The sequence below is a fragment of the Ambystoma mexicanum genome, chromosome 6q (genome assembly GCF_040938575.1).
Source record: "Ambystoma mexicanum isolate Mex_15411 chromosome 6q, UKY_AmexF1_1, whole genome shotgun sequence".
Lineage (NCBI taxonomy): Eukaryota > Metazoa > Chordata > Amphibia > Caudata > Ambystomatidae > Ambystoma > Ambystoma mexicanum.
In genome coordinates, this window is record NC_090937.1 from 355976244 (window position 1) to 356000477 (window position 24234).

The 24234-nt window shown below is 51.3% G+C and overlaps 1 protein-coding gene across 1 annotated transcript in view; it reads left to right on the top strand.

Annotated features, from left to right (window-relative positions):
• PTGR1 (prostaglandin reductase 1) overlaps positions 1-24234 on the top strand; it is a 316150-nt gene that overhangs the window by 225734 nt on the left and 66182 nt on the right. The window contains exon 6 of the mRNA XM_069630845.1: positions 17881-17998. Coding sequence (XP_069486946.1) covers positions 17881-17998 — 118 coding nt within the window. The remainder of the gene's footprint in view (positions 1-17880; positions 17999-24234) is intronic.

A 24234-nucleotide genomic window follows, 5' to 3' on the forward strand; every position in this document is an offset into this window, starting at 1 on the left:
GCCACCAGCCAGAAACTTTTGTGAGAGAGACTGTACGGTACCCTCTCTAAAATTAACATAAGGGAAAAACTATTATCCCTTGCCAGTACCTCCATAGTAAAATGGGTTGTACTGGTTTTGTTCATAAAGATTGACTAGTAAAGTCAATGGGGACTTTACATGCCCTGGGAGACAGTAGTCAGTCCCACTGCCTCCCTGGCAACCCCTGCACTTGGGGACTGTTTTTCTGTATCCTTACAGCCCCCCTACCAGCACTTATGTTCTGCACTTACCATACACTGCCACCTGCGGGCCATTTTTATTTATCTTATTTATTGTACTATCCCCCTTGTACTGCACTTCCCCCTTCTCCCTTCCCCCCCACACTTTTCCCCTTCCCATGCACTTGCGCGATCTGAATATCACCTGGCCTAGTAGGATCGTTGTCTGTCTTCCCTTTGTTCCCCCTCCCTTGCCTCATCGCGCCTTGAAACACTTGTGTATAGGCGCGATATATCATATCATATCAAGGTATGGAGTCTCTGTTTGGGGTCGCTGTGACACCCCTGTGTCACTGCACGGAGGGTGCTGTTTAACACATGTGGATAAAGATGGTTCCTATGGTGGTGATATAAACCCCATAGACATTACACACAAAAAATAGCCTAGAACACACATAACAAATATGCCTCTTAGCATGAGAAGAAAACAAACCCTTCAAATCCAGCAAAGCTGCTGGGGGACTCTATAGGTAAGGGAAATTAGCCATAGAATGAGAATTCTCCATAACACTGGGTAGTGTCACAGCTCTGGTCTGCGGGCGCAGGAGTGGCACAAACCAACCACCCCCTCCGCGGTCCGGGCGCCTGCAAGGTCAAACTTACACAGGTTTCCGGGACCCCGCTGGGGAAAGAGGTTCAGGGATCCGTTGGTTGGATAGGCATCGGTATGCAGGATAACCGGAAAGAGGATCAGGTGTCATGAGCACTACTCCCGAGGAGCCAGGACTGGCCCAGCGCCCCCGGAAGCAGACCCTTCTTCCACATCTCCGGACCCAGCAGACCCCTACAGGGGCCCTTTGGACCGTGTCCTGGCGCCTTTGGCGCCAGGCTCATATTGATAAACTGTGTAATAATGCTTGGGTGGACTTACCTGAGGCAGACCATGCTGCATACTTACCCAGAACAATCCAGTCTGGCTGAAGTCCCCAGCCATCAGGGCTGGGGGGAACTATTTCCTCTATTCAGGAACTCTTTTCTTACCTGGGTGGGACCGGTGGAAGAACACACACCTGAAGCACTTCTCTGCTATTTAAACCACGCCCGATGGAATACACGTGCTTCGCGTTATTCTGCATCAGCAGCAGGACGCTCACCGAGTCGCCTCCTGCATCCTGGCTCCTGACACGCCCGCCAGCACCCGGAACACCTGCAAACAGACAAGAAAAGAGAAGGCGAGCATTAGAAATTACTTACCGGAATCCGGCCTCAGCAATCCTACCTCCGACGATCCTGCAAAGGAAAGGTAAAAGATTAGCAGCGCTCTCAAACGCTCGAAGCTGCTCCGCCTTGCCTTTCCCATCCGTGGCCTCGCCGAACTCCACCGCGGCCACGACGCCGGCAGCATCTCGGCACCTGAAAAACAGAAAAAGACAGTCATTAGAGGTGCCCGCTCTAAAGCGGCCACATTTCTTCCACTTACTTACGTGCCTCATCACGCGCGACAGCGGCTGTGTCGCCGGCAGCATCTCGGCACCTGTAAGCAGAAAAAGACAATCATTAGAAGTAAGCAGTCGCTTTTCTTTCACTTACCTTCCTCCACCGCGGCTACGACGCCAGCTACATCCCAGCACCTGCATAAGAGGAATACATGGTGAGCACTAACTAAAGCACGGAGAACAAATACTCACCAAGAGACTTACCAGCTTTAGGTTTCTGGGCCCCGGCTCCTGTGGAGAAAAGACACTCATACTTACGGCTACTGCAGGAGGGACGAAAGGACACAGTGTCCGCAACTATTTCCCATCCAGTGACGTAACTGGATTCTACGCACCCCTGCACCTGAAGCAGGATGGAGAGCTCATCTTTACAATACCTAAGGTGAGAGCTCGCAGAAACCAAGTTGGGGGTCAAGAAGAGTGAGAAACGGGAGATTGGTGGGAACACATATCCACCCCAGTTGGTAATCAATCCCTTTTCTTCCACCTGCAGAAAACTTACTCTACAAGCCATGCAATCCAAATTCGGAGGCCCCGTCCAGAGCATCTTCCGGGCCCTGCGCCTCACGATAGAAGAAACGGTAGCAGTCCAGTTCGGGTCAGTGTCTCTGTGGGAATCAGGTGAGCGTTACATCAGGAGAGGGGAGGTGGATGGGCAAGGGAAAGTAGGCAATAGACAAAATCCTACTATTGACAATTACCCATACTCAATCAGAGAAACCATGTTCCTCATGCACATTGTACAAAATGACTCAAAGCCGAGACAAAGACAAACTTATCTCTGGGGTGAGTGCTGGTCTCCTGCCTGCGCACTCTCTTGTCCGGTAACCGAAGCAGTTAAATGCTGCAAAGAGAGCATGAGTTACTATTCTGTGTGTGTTTTCCCCACACACGTAACACCATTCATGCCTCAAACTTAGTGACTCCTCCCCAAACAAGCACTCTTGTCTGCTGCCTTGTTCGTATACTTTTCCTTGCCCTGTGATGGTTCATACACTGTTAATGCGTTAAGGCAGCCACACGTGGCCCCGCGGTAAATGGAAGACCATGTGGTAAGAATCACACATGATAGAATGGTCCTTGGGTGACCTACTAGACGCGTGTGGCGAGTTGCGACTTCAGTACAAGTTGCGTTCTGCCAGCCGTGGATTTCTATACGTAGCGCACGTGGCAATTTGCATATGCTAATGATATGCACTGCACTCGAGTTTGTGCGGTGCTGGGTGCCCCCCTTGCGCTGTATTAGTTTGTATCTAGGAACGCTACTGTGCTAATAACATTGCTTCAATGGAGCAGGGTGGACTGGAGGACATGGTCGATGCTCCCTGCATGTGCCTCTGACAAGTGGGAAAGCTTCTTGCCATTATGTCCTCAGTGCGGCTTAGCTGTACTGCGTGCATCTTCCCCAGCGCATGGCCAACCTCCCCAGCACTGGCGCAACTTAGCTTGCATATGTGAGGGACCTGGAGGAAGGTCGGCTGGGGCATGGCCCCTCGTGCAGCTCACCTTGCTTGGAGCTCCTGGAAACACGTCTGCTTCTGTCGGACATCTGAGCACAAGCCCCGTGATTCTGCTTGCGCGCACGTGTGCACGTGTGCCCCACCCAACGTGGCAAGGGTTTAGTAGTTCTTGGACCAGTGTCTGCTTGCAAAGGTAGTGTGGATGCTCCTTTTCCTGCAGAAAGGGAATAAAAGGCATCAATAAGTCTTGAAAGTTTACTGTGTGTGTCTTCATGCTGGTTGTTAATGGGCCATGTCTGAGACCTACATCCCACCTCTTCCCACACAACCCCAGGTTCTTTACCCTGACGGGTAGAGCTGGAACTTGAGTCGAAAATAACCAAGGAGGCTGGCACAACAGGATGGTTGAACTGAAACCCGATCAATCATTGATAGTGTGAACAAAGAAAGGCAGAGACAGCAGAAGTCTTGAAAGGCACAGAGAACGTGAGATAGACGGAAACAGCTGACAGCAAGCCAAGAGCCACAACAGTTGTATAGCATTGGTAAAAGCCAACAGCCAACATAACGCCATGGATGTAATAGATGAAAGACAGGAGAAGTGACAGAAAGATGCTGGTGAACAGAATTCTACAGAGGCAAATCTAGGCAGTGTAAGAGTATGTCGAAATAACAGCCCGACAGACAGGCGGACAGATCTGCATCAAGGACAGTAGCAGGAAGAAGAACAGGGACTAAAGGCTTCAGAGTTTGAAAAACAAGTAAAAGAGCAGTAGTCCAGTAGGAAAACTGCACCCTCAGGCAACATCAAAGTCCTAGAGGGAAGACGGACACAACGTGCCGTCCAAAGGGAACGAAGCCTAGTAGTACTATAGGCGGACATCTCAGGTGAGGACTGTACCATGACTTGTGCCTCTTGGGTCACATTCCTAATGCGTCCTCCTTTGCCACAATCCCCAGGGGCTGAACTCAACATGCACCAACTTGACATTTTCAACATCCGGCCCCCTCCCACCATCAGTGTGACTCTGACAGGCAAAGGGTGCAGGCTACTGTCTACAGCATGAAGTTCATCAAGCACATCTACAGGCAAGAAAAGAACATAAATCGCAATCAACATCAATAAATGGACATATCAATAATGTACTCCCCAAAATTGATTGCAGACATGCCGTGGAGTCACCCAGGAGGGGTGAGGTGCAGGTGCACCTCAACACCCACATGCGATGATGTTGAGATTTTAAAAAAAAACTCCATGGTCTCAACGCCTGCACGGCCCGACCTGTGTGGAAGATAAGTCATTGTACTCCTCACCCTCTGACTCAAAAGGTTGACGTGGCACAGTACCCTGACCACGCCTATATGCAGCTTGCCCCTCGTCGGCAGCAAGTCTGCAGGACCGGTGAGCCTGGTTCTGTGCGGCGATGACACATAGGTCAGCATGCAGAACCTCGCATGATACGCGTGCTTCCTCTTGCAAGGTAATGCGTGTAACACAGAGTTCTTCCTGCATGGCCTTACAGGACAACTGGAACACCTCCCGGCAAGCATGTAGCTCAGCCGAGATGGTATTCTCAAGGTGCTCCAACCTCTCCTCTGTCCGCTGCCTCTGGGACATCAAGAGCACACCGAGTAGATCGGAGGGATCGATGGTCATCCCTCAGGGCCTCCCTGTGTGCCTCTGCTTGAGCAGCAATTGCTTGACGCACAGACACCATTTCAGCCCGGTGGGCCCTGTCTGAGGCCACCATGCCCAGCCTGAGCGAGCGGGCCGTGGACTGTGCCGCCCGCTGCCGGAGATCCACCTGCCCAGCAGGGGGGAGCACGGATTGGGCCACACGTTCCATGCTCTGAGCGATATTATCAATTACTGCCCCCTGTTGTTCGGAATTGGCAACCATGGCTTGCTCCCACTCAGTATACCCCGGTGGCGCACGGCCACCGCGTTGCTGGGCTTGACACCCGCGAGGACCAAGGAGCCTTGGTCCTTGTTGGGTTGGCACCACCCACGGCTGCAGGACTACATTCCTCCGTTGACGTGATGCCCCTGGCACATTAGCAACTGGTGTGGAGTGTGACTGTGCGTACCGATCCACCACAGGTGGAGGTCCCACCACCGTCTGGCCCCTCAGTGCAGTTGTCGCGGACAGAGGATTGTCCACATCAGAATCACTCACCGTTGACGAATGGGCATGACGCACATCCAACTCGACATTGTCGTCAGAGTGATCATCCAGACTAGACTCATTCTCAGCCCTAGACACGATGGTCTGGAGCACAAGTGGGTTTTCGTGGTCTACCACCCCACGACCCCGACTTGTACCGGGTTGCTGGTGTAATAGCAACCCTGTACCTGGCATGACATCACCATCCTCTGGCTCCATTGCGTCATCATCTGAAAAGGGGAAAAAAAAAACATGAGTACACATGTCAGAAGCACATAACCCACATACACATCACATTGACAGCCAACACATGAAGCAGACATGTCACACACAAATGAGAACTTGGCATGCATCCAGTGTCATTGATATGCAAACACATCTCAAAAGCAGAAATGGATGTGTCTGAATAGCAAAGCCTACACAAGTAAAAAATGTAGTATATCACCTCAATCAGACACCACCTCGGTCAGGCACATGTCACAGGCAGAAAAGACAGATGGCAACAAAGAGATGGCACATACCATAAGCATGTCTGAACTGAAAATTGACCACTGCTGCAAGTAAATCCAAACACACAATGACACACGTAATATGCATGTACACATGCATCACTAAACCATCATCACCAATATAGCTTCATCCATCTGCAGCTCGGCCAGTACCGGGTATAATGGGCCATGTAGATATAGTGAATGTACCAATCAAATCAAGGGCCTGCAACCAGTCATGAGGGACCATAACGCCCAGTACGGTCCGAGCTTCAGGACATGAAGCCTCCACAACACCCCTCAGGGCCTGATTGAGCACATTGTGCTATGAATGTGCAATATTCCATCATTCCTTGTGTAAAATCTTCACGGCCAGGCCCAATCATATTAGCTAAGTGTGCCTGGGCGTACACATACTGCACAACAGTGCACCTTCAGGATTGTGCCAGTTGATCATAACATGCGCAATGCTGAAATCTCACCAGCATTAACGTCAATCAACTACATATTAGTCAGTTAACAAAAAAGCTGCGGAAGACACATGTGTAAATGAACACTTTCACACACATAAGTGAGTAGCCTCAATGTTGCACTACACAACGTTGAAGCTGCTTCCATGTGTACATGTGAAAGCGTTCAAAAACACCCCTTTCCCTATACACCTGTATTGTGAACATGAACATTATCCAATACAGCAAAGCAAGCAGCTACAACGCTGCTTGCTTTGATGTATGTGAAAGTGTATACATACACACGTGAAGGCAGCTTCATAGTCATTACAACCCGATTGGCAGGCTACATTCAATCTGCGCCCTATGCCAGTTGGTATAGGCCGCAGATTGACCAATCAACTTTGCTAAACAACCACTAGGGAGTTCCAATACTGAGTACATGTGTCACAGGATGCACCTGTACCCGTGGCATTCATGATAGAGAAGGAATGAAAATCTGACCATACATGCCAGGTCACTTTGACATGGCAGCAATGACTAGGCATGTAGAACGGTGTAACACGGCTCAGAAGTGGGTTGATGCAGTGAAGAACATGTGTACGTTACCCACTATTTACATGAACAAGTACATTATGATGTCAATCAATAAACATGTTGGCAGTGTAAGGGCAAGTTCAGGCATCGCGTGCAATGTGCATGCAATGGGTTGCATGGCTACAAGCAAACCCTCCCACCCCAAAGTGAAAATGCAGGGAGGCATTCCATGGCAGTGAAAGGGTGACCAGAGACCTGTGTATTGGCAGACAGTGTTGACTAGCGTCAATTGCATCATCTGAGTCAACTGACAACACAGCAGATGAGAATGGGACAGTAGCCAGGACACATGATGAACCCTCAGTAGTACACCCATGTGTGCAGAAGCCACTACACCAGTTGAACAGAGTCAGTTGGCCTGAAACAGGGGGAGGCCTGTGCCCCACACAGACTCTGACACCCTAAACATCTACGTGATGCAGGACTGAGCCAGAGTGGGCATGGAATGGATGATCAAATGCAATTAAATATAGGTCATCCTGGACACGTACTACAATGATCATCTGGGCAAGGACACACAGGGGCATGCATGGAATGCCCATGGAGCATGAATGGACACTTATGTCCCTGCGGAGCATCTGCCATCTGCACAGTCCGGGTGAGACACTGCATCAAGGACAAAGGATGTACCCCACTGTATGTGTCTGGCAGGTTGGCAGGGGGAAGTGTGCATATACATATGAGCATTTTAAAGGGCATTGCAGTACTCAAACATGAGACCCACATGTGCCATGTGGTGCAGGGGGGTGGAGGGGCAAGGGAGCATGCCTACGTGGAGTACCCGCATGCAGTGGAGTAACTTTGCTGAAAATGTTGGGGGGGACATGACATCTGAAGAAAAGGTGCCCCAGCCAAATGAATGGGGACAAAATGTTGTGCCATGAAAGTTGGGGGGGACAAACACCCCTGTCCCCCCCTAAAAGTACGCCCCTGCAAGCATGCAGGCAGAACACACATGCACGTCCGTCATGCGATGACATAGTCCCAGTGCTGAGTGGAAAGACACCCCAGGCTACATGCAAAAGGGCCAGTGAGCTGGAATATGGACCGGAGGGGCAGCCGGGTGACTAGCATGTGAGTAGGGTGCAAGTGTGGTGATGAGGACAGTACCAGTCTGCTCTACATGTCCAGCATGCTGCACAGCAGTCATACATCAGTGAAGCATTGCATGACTCGCACATGAGAACCATGTACACATAGCATGTAGTGGCAGTCAAGCACAACACATCACACAAGCAAACCACACATGGGCCCTCATTAGGACCTTGGCGGAGGACCATGGTGCAATTTGCACCATGGTCCATGGCGCAAAGCTGCCAACTCCGCCAAGGTGGTTGGCGGACTTACCGCCCCATGCCGACCTTGGCGGGGCGGTAAGTCCCCAATCCCCATTTTACCCTTCCCCATTCCCATTCTTGCCCCATAGGGTATAATGGGAGTGGGGAAGGCGTTAATTACGCCACCGTAAATTACGGTGGCGTAATTAACAACGAGTCCCGTAGCGCCATGGATTTTTCCGCCTGCAAAAAGCAGGCGTAAAAATCTTTCCATGGCGCTACGGGAACTCGTAGTCTGGCGGAGAGGTACGCCATGCACTACGCCGGCGAAATACCCTCTCCGCCAGGGTCCTAATGAGGGCCATGGTCTGGACAAACACATGACAACACTCACTGGACGGGGCATCAAAGTCCAGCATTTCCCCCACTCCTTTGTACAATGCTGCCGGTATGAACTCCGCAGCGACTGACTCGTGTGAAGTGAGTCCTTCCTCCTGAGGTGGTGACCCACTGCCAGTCACCCCAGTCATGGCATAAGGGGAGGCACGCTCGTTATGCCAGTTTAGCACAACGTCGGAGGTCATCCCAATGCTTTGGGATGACCTCCGACGCTTAGCACAGCGTTGGAGGTCATCCCAATGCTTTTTGCACTCTTGAGCTGTGCGCACCTCATGTCCGAATGGACTGACACTCTCTGCAACATGCTTCCAGTGGGACATACACTGGGCAGCTGTAGTGTGACAATTCGGGCCCACTAGCATATCACGGTTGTGTCCCCACACGTAGTCCACAAGGAAGTCCAGTTCCTGCATGCAGAAAGGCTTCTTCCTCGACGTGCCGGAGGCCGGAGCCGTGTCTGGGGTCCCAGCCTCTACTGCAGGTAAAACCTTCCTCCTCTTGGACAGTGGTCCGGACCCTGACTGGCAAATGCCGCCCTGATCAGTATGGGCAGTGGCGCTGGTGGATTGAACCAAGGGAGTGGCAGGTGGAACAAGGATGGAAGCCCTGACTTGCATCGGTGGCTGCTGTGTGCCCCTAACTTGACCCTGCGCAGCAACATCTGCTGTGCTAAGGTCCCTGACCGGGACTGTCCTGGATGGTAGACTCACAGCCGGGGTGCTGTCGGCTGCATCTGCCCATGCACTTGCCAACACCCGTCTGCTCGGGGTCCCAGGGACATGTGCCTCGGTCAGAGCAGCCCTGCGTGCACTTCCCATGTGCCTCCTGACCTACTGGAAATAATCCTGGGACTCTTCAGGTGCTAGCGCAACATGTGCTGGCGGACCCTGATCCTGGGTGGTGGTGTCCACAGCTGCACCTGCAGCTACCACTACCCTTGGGCCCGTGGCAGTCGATGAAATGGTCTGCCGGGTCACATGGACGCCAGTGCCAGATGCAAGAGCTGCATCTCCCAGAACCACAGGGGGTGGTGGCATGACTGCACCAACACATGGCACAACATTGTGCTGAAGTGGCGCACCCCTGCCTCTTCCCCCTCTGCGGCCACCCTGGACACCCTGGAGTCCCCCTACTCCCTGGTCATCCCGGCCACGTCCCTGACCACACCCGCCACATGGAGTACACCCAGCTGAGGCGCCCCTCACCTTTCGTGGCCTCCCAACCATGGCACAGATGAGTAGTGCCGGCACAGATGTAGTAGTGCCAATGGGAGGTGTACACGACAATTGTCCTGGGCAATTGGGGTGAAGGCGGTGGGATACAGGATGTTAACAGCACCACTGTGCACCTGCAAGGCTGTATGTAACCCCGGTGATAAAGTGACGGGTCACACAACGCTCAGGCATCCCAAAACTGCAGTAAAACCGTGCACACAAACCCCGGTAGCCCACGTGTGTGGAATTAACCTCCCGCAGTACGCAGTGGCACTCAGGGACACGAAAAACATGTACACGTGGGACACGCAGGCTACTATGACCTCAAACGGGTACGCGATACACAGGGGCACCCACAGTGGGAAAAATAGTGTGCGTGACTCACCGTCAGACTAGCGTGATAATGAAAAACACGCGTAGCCACTACCCCGACAAAAGAAGAGATACGTCCTTGATCCACTGAAGTTGTGATGGTGCGTGAAACAACCAGAAGTAGCAACACACCAGCCGGTCTCCACGAAAGGCACGTACAGTGAACTGCTGGCCCCGCTCACCATTAACCTGTGTTGAGGGAAACGCCCACGCGCATCACGTCACTTACGCGCTTAGGCCCTTTCCTCGAATTACACGCATTAACACACGGACGTGCTGTTTTTTCATGTGCTTAATCACTATGCACCCATGATGCGGGGAACGCCCGCGCGTGTTACGTCACGGACACGCTTACGCGCTAAGGGCCTTTCCTCGAATTACACGCTTACGTGCAGTTTTTTCACGTGCCAAATCACTCCGTATCAAGCTGGCTACGTGACAACACACGGAAGACCACGCTCCTGCCCAGAAGGCCATTTTCCTGCCCCCCAGAGTCCCGAGCCGACTCCCATCTGCTGCTGCCTGCCTGCTGGCCAAGTTGCTCACTATTTGGTGCCTGCACGTCAGCCATCTGCAGGGGTCCAGCTGCTTTGACCACCCCTGCTGGAACAGAAGACTCCCGACTGAAGTTCCATCGCTCCACAGCTGAGCACCAGGACCCAGTTGCCCACCCACACCTGCCTCGGGGGTTGCCATGTCGGGGCAAACACCACCAAAGACCACTGGCGACCCCCAGCCAGAGGGGCAGCGGGCTACCAGCTTCAGTGCCGCAGAAGTTGGTAACCTTGTGGAGGAAGTCCTGGTTCATTATGATGCCCTCTCTGGAAGAAGACGAGCTGACAAGGACGGACGTGAGGGGATCTGGAAGGACATCGTGGGTGCCATCAACATGGAGGGGGTGGTAGTCCGTGACATACAACAGGTCCGGAAGCGCTGGGAGGACTTCAGGTCCAGGATCCTCAAGGAGGCCGGGCGCCTCTTGGCAGCAGCGGGTGCAGTGAGGCGCCGGGTCCACCTTACCACTGACAACCTGAGGGTCCTGGAACGCATTAAGCCAGCGCTTCACCGCCAGATCCTCGAGAGGCAGAGCAGTCCGGAGTGGAGCGGTAAGTGTCCATGCGTACTTATTGGATGAAGTGAATGTTCAGGTGTGCCAGGATTGTGCAACTTGGACATATGTCTGGAAAGGCCCATGTATGGATGTGTATTTGCAGGGACATTACCGTGCTACCTGTGAGTCCTGCCATGTGTGATGCACATCAATGGTGTATGTGTTTGAAAGTATGATGCACAACTGCATGTGGAGATGCACACATGTTGGCATTTCTGTGTATGTACTATGGCATGGTTGGGGTGTGACACATGGATGCTGGTTCCACCTTCATTCATATATGTGCACGGCATACATGTGCGTGTATGTGTTTGACATGTGTGCGACTGTGAAACGCCCTGGATGCATGTGACAGACATGTAGGAACCCAATTGGCAGATGTGACATAGTTGCTGATTGCACTGTGACAGGTGGTGGATATGTACAGATGCATGTCTGTCTGTTGGCGGGTGTGCATGTGTTAGGTACTCCTTTACATGTTGCTTGTAACATCATGCCAACCTTCAGATGTTCCTGCTGTTGTGTGTGTATGGATGATTCTGCTTGCTGCACGATTCCTGTTAATTTGTGCATGTGTGTAGGTTCAAATGATATGAGTGTTGGGGAGTGTGATGCCATCTGTGAAGTTTGACACTGACACTCATGTGCAACTGTCATGTGTGTATCCGACCATTGTACAGTGCCCTGATGCCTTTGTTCTGTCTCTCCCTGTCTGCAGCGTCGACTGATGAAGAGGGCGGAGACGGTGCTGTGGAGCACAGCGGCAGGGATCCCACCACCAGCCGGAGACGCAAGGCCCAGCTCTCCTCCCACGTGGTCATCTCTTCCGGGAGTGAGAAGTCTGGTGCTACGTCCATGGCTGCAGCTGCTGAGGGAAGGTCCAAGAGGCAGAGGTTGAAGGTGGACTCCTCGGCAGCAGTAGGGGCAGCTGAGCCCACACAGGGGCCTATGGAGGAAGATGGCACAGAGTTATCCAGGTTGGTGGGGGGTTTGGTTGAGGAGGAGGCCGTGGAAGGCCCACGCACGGGGCCTGGAGGGGGTTTCCACTGGTGCTAGTGGTGCAGTCCAGGGGCAGGGACAGGAGGCAGCACAGGCCGCCGTGGAGGTGCCTGTGTGTAATCCTGTCCCCGATCCTGTGACTGCATCATCCTGCACCAGCAGGGATGCCTTCGTCCAGACCCGTTTTCAGGGAGGGGATGCGCATACAACAATTGGTCTTCCTCTCCCTGTGGACGTGGCAATCCGGGACCGTGTTGAGCCTGTCCTAGTTGGGATGGTGTTGCATCAATGTGGTATTCGGGATGACGTGCAGGGTTCTCGTCTGGACAATGCACATAATTTCGAATACCTCTTTGACCACGTCAGCCTACTAAGACAGGTCACCAGGGCTGGGTTCCTCCGTATGTTGGATCTTCTACTGACCCCCTCCTCAAATGAACCCCCTATGCGCCAGTCGTCCTCCATGCCTTCTTCCTGCCCAAGTCTCACCTGGGCACCCTGTGTAGCTGCCCCTGAGCCAGCGGCCAGGCTGGTGGAGGACACATCCCTGCCACAGTCGGGAGTCAGAGGTCCAGCAGGGGTGGCCACCACACCAACTGGACACCAGCAAGAGGAGGACATGCAGGCATCGACAGGCAGGGCACATAAGTCGGGGCCTGCTGGCAGGTGCCCGTCACTGGGGGTGGGATGGGGGACATGAGTCGGGTCTCCCAAGTGCATGGTGTCACGTGGCCTGCTTGCAGGGCATGGGGATGGTGGATGGGCTGTGCCAGGTCTGTCACAAACCGGGACACCAGCAGTGGGAAAAATAGCATGTGCAGCTCAACGTCTGCCTTGCATGTAGAAGAACAACTCGTAGCCAACACCCCCACCAAAAGGTGAAGTATGCACTGTAGCTGCTGTGAAGTAATCGCATGTGAACCCCAACGTCAGGGAAACACACGCACCGCTCTCCACGATAAGCACGTACAGAGCAATGGAAACCCACGTGGGACCTTTAACCCATGCCGAGGGAAACACCCGCGCGTGTTACGTCACAGATGCGCTTACACGCGAAGGGCCTTTCCTCGTATTACACGCTGACCTGCTGTTTTTTCACGTGCCAAATCACTCCGTATCAAGCTGGCCATGCGACAACACACGGAAGACCACGGTCCTGCCCAGAAGGCGGAATTACTGCCCCCCCATAGCCCCGAGCAGCCTCCCACGAGCCATCTGCTGCTACTGCCTGCCTGCTGCCACCGTGCCCTGCCATTTGGTGCATGCACATCTGCCATCTGCAGGGGTCCAGTTGCTGTGACCACCCCTGCTGGAACAGAGGACTCCCGACTGAAGTTCCATCGCTCCACAAACCAGACCCAGGACCCAGTTGCCCAACCACACCTGCCTTGGGGGTTGCCATGTCGGGGCAAACACCATCAGAGACCATTGGCGACCCCCAGCCAGAGAGGCAAAGGGCTACCAGCTTCAGTGATAAGGAAGTTGGTATCCTGGTGGAGCAAGTTGTGGGGCATTATGATGCCCTCTTCACACCATCGCGCGCCGACAATGAAGGACGGAAGAGGATCTGGAAGTACATAGTGGGTGCCATCAACACGGAGGGGGTGGCACCCCGCGACATCAAACACGTCCGGAAGCGCTGTGAGTACTACAAATCCAGGACCCTCAAGAAGGCCGGTGCCTCTTGGAGGCAGCAGATGCAGTGGGGCGCCGGGCCCAGCTTACCACCCGGCATATGAGGGTCCGGGAGTGCATTCGCCCAGTGCTTCAATTTGAAACAATGCATGTTGAAGTGTTGCGGTAGTTAGCCACTCATCTGCATGTGTGACATGGGTCATGTATGGATGTGTGTGTGCAGGGACATGATGGTGGTGCATGTGAGTCCAGTCAGCCGTGGCCCACATGGATGGTGTATGTGTTACAATGCATCATGCGGAGCACCATGTGGAATGCACACATGTATGCATGCCTGTGTCTGTACTTTAACATGTTTGGGGTGTGAGAGATGTGTGCTGCTGTCATGGACATGCATGGTGTACATGTCTGTGTGTCTGAGTAGTGTGTGTGCCATGGATGCATGACGCATGTCCGTGACGATGTGTTGAATCACTGATACAGCCTAGTCATCATTGTATCCAATGTGTCTGGGTGTATACAGGGCCAGATGCATGACCATCCGGTGATGTGTGTGCTTGTGATCAGCATGTCCCATGATGCATGTGAGTTTCAGCACACCATCCGATGTTTCTACGGTGCCTTGGACATGGATGCAAATGTTCGTTGGATGTGCCATGCCTGTTTCTTCATGTGTGTTGCCTGCACTGACCCATGTGTTGTGGAGGGAAATGATGGAAGTGACGTTTGACAGTGCCACTCATCTGCTATCGCTTCCTGTCTAGGGGACTATTGTACTGTACCCTGATGCTTGTGTTCAATGTCTCCCTTTACACAGCGGCGAGTGAAGAGGGCAGAGACGGCGCTGTGGAGGAAAGAGGCAGGGATGCCTCCCCGGCGACGCAAGGCCCAGTCACCCTCCAAGGGAATTCCATCATCCGGGAGCGAGGGGACTGGTACCGCGTCCGCCACTACGGCTGCAGCAGAAGGGGCGGGTGAGCCCCCACAGGAGCTTGCGACATCAGAAGACGGCGCAGAGCCATCCAAGTCGGTGGTGTGTGTGGAGGAAGAGGAGGCTGCTACTGAGAAGCACATGGGGTCTGGTGGGGGAAGTACCACTGGTGCAAGTGGTGCAGTCCAGGGGCAGGTTAGGGGCAGCACAGGTCGCCGCAGAGGGGCCTGTGCATGTCACTGTCCCTGTCACTGTGACTGCATCACCATGCACCAGCAGGGATGCCCCGTCCCAGGCCCGTCCACAGGTAGGGGGGAGGTCCACGTCATCTGGCACTCCTCTACCTGTGGGCGAGGGGACCCGTGACAGGATTGAGTCCGTCCTGATTGGTGTCGCGTTGCGTACACATGACATTTGTGATGACGTGCTTGGTTCCTGGGGGGACCACGCACGTCATCACGAAGAGCTGTGTGGTAACGTGTCCCAGTTGGGAGGGATGATGGTCGGGGGTTACCTCCATGTGTCGGCCAGTCTTGCGGCCCGCTCCTCCTCTGCACACTATACACCAGTCGTTCTCCGTGCCGTCTTCCGGCCCAGATGACACCAGGGCCCCCTTTGGACCTGTCCCAAACAACGCAGCCAGCCTGGTGGAGGAGAAGTACCTGCCACAGTCGGGAGTAGGAGGTCCAGCAGGGGTGGCCACCACAACAACTGGGCCCCAGCAGATGGAAGATGTGGCAGCATCATCGGGCAGGGCACATGCACGATGGCGCCAGGGGATTCCATCAGCCTGGAGGCCGTCGTGGTGGCAAAGGCAGTTGCGTCAGAGGCAGCAGCAGGCTCTGTGTGGGAGGCATCATGGCTCGGGGCCATCAACACCCCTGGGGCAGGCATCGGCCGAGGAGCAGGAGGACCCCGGACTGGGAGTGTCTTCCGTGTGGCAGCGATTGGGCCATCAGATAGATGCGGAGAGGCGGCGGGCGGAGAGGGCACGGCTCAGGATGGTCAGGGCGGAGAACTCCATGCACCCGGCTTTGAGGCGGGTGGAAGGCCTAGAGGAAACGTCGAGGCCAGGGAACAGGCCCGTCTCTGGAACATCGAGGTGGAGTTCGATGATGCCCTGGCCCCGAACATCAAACAGTGTGCCGTGGGACTAGCCCGCCGCCTTTGTAAATAGTTATTTAGTTGTAGGATTCATTTACTTATTTATTTCCTTTGGGGCGCATGGACTATGCCCCGCCTTTTTGTACATAGTTATTTATTAGGTAGGTTTTTTCGTAGGTTTCCTTTGGATTGTTGGGCTCATGGACCCTTGATTTTTACTTTGTATATAGTTATGGACCAGATTTTACCATGGAGGAATGATTTTGCCTTTTTTTTACTTTGATTTTTGTTTTATGGACAGACACTTTGGAGGCATTTTTCTTTGGATTTAATTGATTTCACCATTATTACTTTTTCCTTTATTTCGGACATCCTTGTATTAATAATTTTTTTCTTGTGTAATTTCGTTTCATTCATTCTGTTTTATATATAATACATTTTTGTTTTTTACTTCATTTGTGTGGTCTTCTCTCATTGGTTTTGTGCATGTCACAATGTGGTTTTTCTCAGTCATGTGTTGCCATTGTGTGGGTCTGACGGACTCGTATTCATGCGCATACTGGTTATTTGAGAACTATCATGACATCAGGATTTCAATGTGGAGTGGATGGAATGCATGGTTGGGTTTTTTGGACTGGGGTGGCGTGGGGTGGTAATTGGGTGGCCATAAGGGCCATCGATCTGGATTGTGATGACGTGTTGGGTGGGGGGATGAGTCGGGGCCTGCTGGCAGGTGCCCGTCAATGGTGGGTGGGTGGGGTGGGGGACATGAGTCGGGGCTCCAAGTGCATGGTGCCATGTGGCCTGCCTGAGGGGCATGGTATGGGGTGATGGGCTGCCTGCAGGTCACGGTGGATGGGCTGCCTGCGGGGCATGGGGAGCGTGGATGGGCTGCCTGCGCGTATTCCAGGGGTGAGCGTGGAGGTTCACACGCGATTTTGCTTGTGCAAGCGTGGTACATGTATTCCGAGTGTACGTGGAGTTTTACACGTGATTTTGCTGGCGCTAGCGGGGTACGTATATTCCGAGGGGTGCGCAGAGAGTTTTGCATGCATTTATGTGGTTGGGGGGCTGTATGCTGGTCCACTAGCCTTTGCGCCATGTACTGGATTTGTGCGAAGTTTTGGCGCATGGGGCGGGGTTGGGGGCGTAACTGGCGCTGCTGCAGGGTCGCTGCGCCACGGCTGCTTATGGATGTATTAATCCATGAATATGCTGTGCGCCAAAATGGGTTTTGGCGCACGCGGCTGGCGCAGACTGCCGCACGCGCACTCTGTACGCCAGCCGCATGCACCACTTGTGCGCCGAATTCTATGAATTACACCACAAATGTCACATAAAACAAACCATAATTCAGAAGAACTTCTGAATCTGAGCAGCAAGTCCAAATTACGTATACCTTGGTGGGGGGCCCTCCCCCGTCCTAATGAAGCGGCCAGCACTGTTCATTGAACAACTTTTATTGCTTGTCTTAAAATCACTGAAAGTACAGCGGGCTTGAATAGATTTTTCAGGTTGACATTATCTTGCATTTTGGGACTTCAAGTTTACCATTTGGGATGTGAAAATTAAAGACACAATGGCTTTTTTTAGCTTATCATGTTACATGTTGTCATGTGGCTTTATTATACAATGTGTGTGTTTTGTAAGTAAACTCTATAAGACATTATTACTGTGGGCCTTGAAATCCAAACTATTTGTACCGAATAAAGCTTGAAGGTATGTGGTCAAATTTGAAGAGAAGATTAAAATCCCCACTTCACTGTTGAGCCAAAGTTTGTGAGCCTGGTCCCCTACCTCCCCTGAACCATCCAGCCCTCGACTACCCCCCCACCCCCACCCCCCATCCTCCCACACCAGCTGTCCGGTCATCCCACTCCTTTTTGGATGCAGCCAGAGTATCACTAATTTTTTCCACTGTCACCACTGGTTGCAATGATGTCCTGAATATTCACATCCCGTATTATGTCCTCTCATTCACAGATTGACTGCATACTTTGGCTTGCTTGAGGTCTGCCTGGTGAAGGACGGGGAGACGGTCCTTGTAAATGCTGCCGCGGGGGCTGTTGGTTCCGTTGTTGGACAAATTGCCAAAATCAAAGTAAGTATGACGTCTGACTGTTTTCTACAGCCACGCTGTGCAGTTAAAATGCCGTGCAGTGAGCCAATCCCTTTGCATGCCCGCGAGTTGTGAAATCAGATGCAAGATAGTGCCATGTAATGCAAAATATTCTTATCATAGGCCAGATATTGCCATTTATTGCAAACTTCTCAAATGTTATATCTAACCATTAAATGTCCAGACTCTCACACTATGTGCCAGGTATCGCTATGAAATGGCTGGCACCCACATTGCATATCATACATTCCCTTTAAATGCCCAGATAACACATCATATGCCACGTCAGACCATTAGATAACAGCTTCTCGCATCATATGGGATACACTGGCATACAGTGCCATCAAATGTCCATGCACTTGCATCATTTGAAGTTACTACTATCAAATGGTGTGCACTTTTATCATTTGCCAAGCATTCTAATCATAGACCATGTTCTGCTTTATGTTCCTGTTATTAGCAAGCAATTCCAGGTATGGCCACTAAGGCAGTGAGCCGGCCTAGGACGGATAAACATGCCGGCATAAGAGATAGGTGTTCACGCTGTCCACTGGCTCAGCAACATCCTTACAACGGTACTGGCATGTGGACTGGCACTGGCCCAGCCCTTCTGGCTCTGTAAGAGATGCTTCCTTTTTGGGAGACATACTTTTTTTCCATGGATACTACGTTGATGACTGTGGTATCTGGTAACGTGGGATGTAAGCCGTAGCATTTTGGTAACCATGCACCAGATTTCCATTATTTGTCAACATTTGGATCACTTTACATTGGCCAAATGCCAGAGCATGAATAGAGAGCAGCACCATAGTATATTAACCAGGAGTACACTGAGCTCAACCATTTCTGGGGACTTGCAGTTATTCAAAGAGAACTTTTAAAGCAGCTGTCTTTGGGGCAAAATGCAATTTTTTCTCGCGTATGCCATGTGGTGTCTGCTGTGAACCAGCCCTGGGAGCGTCTTCTACCTCAACGAATCCCATTGCCCCTTCCCAAGTCCTCTGTGACTCCTGAGTTTTTTCTGGATAAGATTGCCACCATCCACCAGAAAATAGTTGTTGACTCTGGGGTCCCGGTTGCTACATGCTGCCGATCTCAGTAGTCTTTCCGCTCTTTCTAATTCCTGGGCAGTTTTTCCAGTCTTTAATGATTTGGACATCATTAGGGCACAAATGGCCTTCAATCGGCTTCTCCTTCTGATCCTATCCCGTTGTCCATCTTGAAGAGGATCATTCCTTTGATTAGTCCTTGGGTGTCATCAGCTGTTAACAGTTCCTTTTCTGATAGCTCTATTCCTCCTGCCCTTAAACACGCTATGATGATTCCGCTCTTAAAAAAACCTTCTCTGGATTCCACTATTCTTTCCAACTTCCGGCCTATTTCCCTTCTCCCTTAGCTTTATGAAGTTGCTTGAATCCCTGGTGATGCCTCTACTTCATTCTTTCTTGGAAGATTCTGCGTTTCTTGACCCATTTCAATCAGGTTTCTGGCCTCGGCGAGGGATTGAGTCGGTGCTGGTGTCCGTTGTGGATGACCTGGTCCACCTTGTGGATCAGGGTGGTGTTGGGGAGCTGATTTTGTTAGATCTGTTTGCTGTCCTCAGCGGGCCTCAATGGCTCGTTACTCGCATGTTTCTGCTCTTTTCTGTCTGGTCATTCATATTTTCTTCTGCTCTCCCCTTTTGTTTTGGCTCCTATTTCTTGTGGAGTCCTACAGCGTTCGGCCCTTGGATGACACCCAAATATTGGTTTGCCTGGATTTGTTACAATAGCATACGGCTTCAAGCTGACAGGCATGTCTTCTCTCGATTAACACCTGGATGAGCAATAATTGGCTTCTTTTGAATGGCAATAAGACTGAGGTTTTGGTGGTAGGCCCAGCCTCGAGTTCTGCTTTGTTGACCGCAGACTTTTGGCATCATGCCCTGTGCCGCTGTCAGTCAAACTACTTCAAGCTTAAAAGTTCTACGCAAAGTCCTCCCGTTTCTTCCGATGCATTTCCACGCTTTGGTGGTATCTTCCATGGTCTCAGGTTCTACAGAAGACAGCAGCTAAAGTGGCGATTGGGGCTCATTTCGGGCATCTGCTCCCCCTATTCTTGCTTCATTACACCAGCTTCCTGTTTCAAAGCGTGTTGAATGTAAAGCACTATGGGCTTCTATGGCACCGACCCAGAGTTCTTACAGGAAAAAGGCCTTCCATATGTTCCGTCTCGCCCCCTTCTTTCAGTTTCCCTACAAGGCATTCAGATTCCCTGCGTTCATCACAGTGAGCAAATGTAGAACGGTGTGATGGTAGGGTTGTACACCTCAAACGGACGAATCAAATTGCCAGAGTGAAAATGAACGCGAGTCTAAACAATCTCCTATATGTATTCCTATCGTACTTTAAAGGCGTAAACTCACACAACAGAATATACTCTTTAATAAGATCTGCTTATAAGCAAGCAAGCCACGTTTTGATTTTGGCTTGTAGATGGCCCAAACATTCTGATGAGGCAAAATATATGCATGGATATACAGAGAGAGAGCATGAGATTGCCTGAAGAGGGGGAAGTGGAAGCAGGATGTGTACAAGTGGTCCCCTCCGACCCCTGACCAAAACATGCCCAGACTTCCTTTTCCTGGTGTCAGTCGGTTGCACCTTGCACATGATCACCCTCGTCAGAATGCCAGTGAGGTGCAGATAATTGACACCAGGCCAAAGGAGGGGCTTTGGTTGATTAGGACTTGCCTGCTCATAAGCCAGAGAAAAAAGTCCTCCATCAGCGTAAACCCATGCAAGGTTTTCCTTTATGGGCAATCCTATCCCTGCGTTCATTGTGGCCCAGGGCAGTAGTTATGCAGCACTGTGGCAAAGGGAACAGATGACTTCACCCATCTGAATCAGCGTTCCCTGTTCACGATCAAGTGACCAATCCATTAGAGCCATGAAGCCTGAAAATGGAAAGATGCACACTGATGGAGCCAAGCATATACCTTCTGAAACTTCAAAACTGAGTAGGAGGATATGACCCCAGAAAAGTGAGGCTGTAGACTCAAAGAAGGGAAAATATGCAAATGTCATAGACTACACCCCTCAAGAGCATTAAGAACACAGCTGAAACCTGTTCGGCAGCTGCAAGAAGGCATAGTGGCTGAATACAGAGTAGCAGAAGAACCCTCTGTTCTTGGTCAACCAGACCCGCGCAGCCACAGAGCACATCGGAACAGGAGTGGAGCTGTTCGACTGGACGGTCGAGGGACAGCATTTCCGGGAACCTGCGAGTTGAATACGCACCCGATCCAAAACCTAAAGATGGGGTTGGATCTGAGAAGAAGGGAGAGATGAAATGCGCTAGTTGTGCAGGCCCTATGGCTGTGAGTACAAGGAAGTCAAGGTCGAGCACCCCCTGGAGCAGAAACCTGAACGGCTACTGTGATGCCTGCTTCTCCAAAGAAGAGCACCAAAACTGTTGCCCGTTGAAATGCCATGCTGATTGTAATATGCCATAAGAGATGCTGGTAGGAACCACTGGTGGTAATTCTGTGGGGAGATAAGCCCTGAAAGGGTGCAAGAGAGTATAGTCTAACTATGTATGAATGCCACGTTATCACTGATCATGCAGAGGAGTTAAAGGTCATGGATATTGTTCATAAGACAATAACGAGATCGGACCAAGAACAGGGAAATTATTGCAAGTCTTAATGCCCTGTGAAGTAACATACAATTGTTATACCTTCAATCGATTTTTGATATTGGCACCCGGGAGCAGGCACTGGCCAATGAGGTGGTCGGTAACACAGGCAGTATCTCTCATTGAGCCTTCTCTGTTCTCCTTTCCATATATCTGACAAGGGTGCACCATCTTGTTTGGTGATACGGTGCCCAGTCACCCATGTAATTCCCCTCTCCCTCCCCCCCCCCCCCCCGGTCCCACCCTGTTTGTCGCCGTTCCTGAGCTTACTGTCATGCAATCTGCGGGTTCCCATCACTCTGGTGCCAGTGCCCCTCCAGGTTCCCGTCATTCCAGTCCCCCCTGGTCTCCTACTTGGTAAAGAGGAGTTTTACTTCGGTGCAAATCAGCGTTTTCTTTATACTTTTTCTTGGCTTGCTGTAAATGAGTTGCAGCTTCTTTGAAGGCTTGAGTTATTGTGGAATGCAGATGATTTACTGCGGGCATTTCCAGGGTCAGAGGTGGATCTAGGTCAGAGGTCCGAGGATGGTGACCATACAAAGTATAAAAGGGGGTTTGTCCGGTTCCTGAATGCACTGAATTGTTGTATGCATATTCTGCGATCCAAAGGATGTCTTTCCAATTTAACTCGGATTGGTGTAACATGCACCGAAGATATTGCTCGAGAGTCTGATTGGTTCTCTCGGTTTGTCCGTCGGTCTGGGGGTGGTGGCTGGTGGATAACCGCACATCTATTTGTGCTAGTTGGCAACACTTTTTCCAAAAATGTGAGATAAATTGACTTCCACGATCCGAGACTAATATGGAAGGGAAACCATGTATGCAAACTATATTCTCCAGGAATTCCTTGGCCAAGGTGGAAGCTGAAGGCAAACCCTTTAAAGGGATAAAGTGGGCCATTTTGGAGAAAAGGTCCACAATTACAAGGATTGTTTTGTAACCAGCACAAGGAGGCAGATCTGTTATAAAGTCCATTGACAGGGTGTGCCATGGCGCCGGAGGAATATCCAAGGGTTGAAGTAGGCCGGCTGGCCTTTTCTTTTGAGCCTTGTTTTGGGCGCAAATTCCACAAGACAGTACAAAAGACTTTTTGTCTTTTCTCCAAGAAGGCCACCAGAAGTGGCGTTTGATTTTTCTCCTCCGTTTTAGCGATACCAGGGTGTCCTTCCATTAAAGATTCATGATGATGGGCAATAACAAGTTCTTGCAATTCTTTACTTGGCAGAAACAACCGCTCCTGGAAGTAGGGTAAGTCATTCTTAACGGTGTAATGAGGACCCTTTTGACTCCATTCCAGTAAGGTTGAAGAGTCTAGAAGTTGTTTTACTTGCGTTTGAATATCCTCAATAGATTGCAATGAAGTTAAGCCTAAGATTCTTTGCTCAGGTATGATGGGCACAGGTTCTAACCTCGAATTAGGTTCTTCCATGCCAATCCGGGATAAGGCGTCTGCTTTTCCATTCTTGCAGCCAGGGCGATAGGTAATTACAAAATCAAATTCCACAAAGAATAGAGCCCATCGGAGTTGTCGTGAAGATTGAGCTTTGGCCGTCTTTAAATACTGTAAGTTTCTGTGGTCCGTAATTACGGTGATGGTGTGTCTTGCCCCGAGAAGGTAGTGACGCCAAGCCTTGAAAGCAGATTTGATGGCCAGTAACTCTTTATCGGTAATTGCGTAGTTGATTTCAGGAGGAGAACATTTTCTGGACCAAAAGGCCACTGGGTGTAGTTGGTTAGTTTTTGGGTCTCTTTGCGACAGGACAGCTCCCATGGCCGAACTGGAAGCATCGGTTTCCACTATGTACGGGAGATCTGGGTGCGGGTGCTTCAATACAGGTGCAGAGGTGAATTTGGTTTTCAGGTCCTGGAAGGCTTGTTCGGCCTCAAGAGTCCATTCGAAGCGTTTGTTTTTGTTTAGGAGAGCGGTGATGGGTTGGACTGTTCGAGAAAATTCCGGGATGAATCTTCGATAGAAATTGGCAAAGCCGAGCATGCTCTGAACTCCCTTCACCGAGCTTGGAGATGGCCATTTGAGGATGGCGTCCACCTTTCGCGAGTCCATTCGGACTCCTTGAGGTGACAGGATGAATCCGAGAAACTCAACTTCTGTGGTATGAAAAACGCATTTTTTGAGTTTTGCAAATAGTCTGTGCTGCCGCAATTTCTCAAGAACTGCCCTAACATGTTTTCTGTGATCAGATTCTGAAGAAGAGTACACCAGGATGTCGTCAATGTAAACAATGACGCAGACATCGATAAGTTCCCGAAGAACATCATTCATAAAGTACTGAAAGGCGGCAGGTGCATTGCACAAACCGAAGGGCATCACCTGATATTCGAAGAGCCCAAATTTGGTGCGGAATGCAGTCTTCCATTCGTCGCCTTCTTTTATGCGCACCAGGTGATAAGCTCCTCTGAGATCTAACTTGGTGTACACACAAGCGTCTTTCACCTGGTCGATAAGCTCAGGGATCAAGGGCAGAGGATAACGATTCTTAATCGTTATATGATTTAGGGCGCGATAGTCTATACACGTTCTAAGG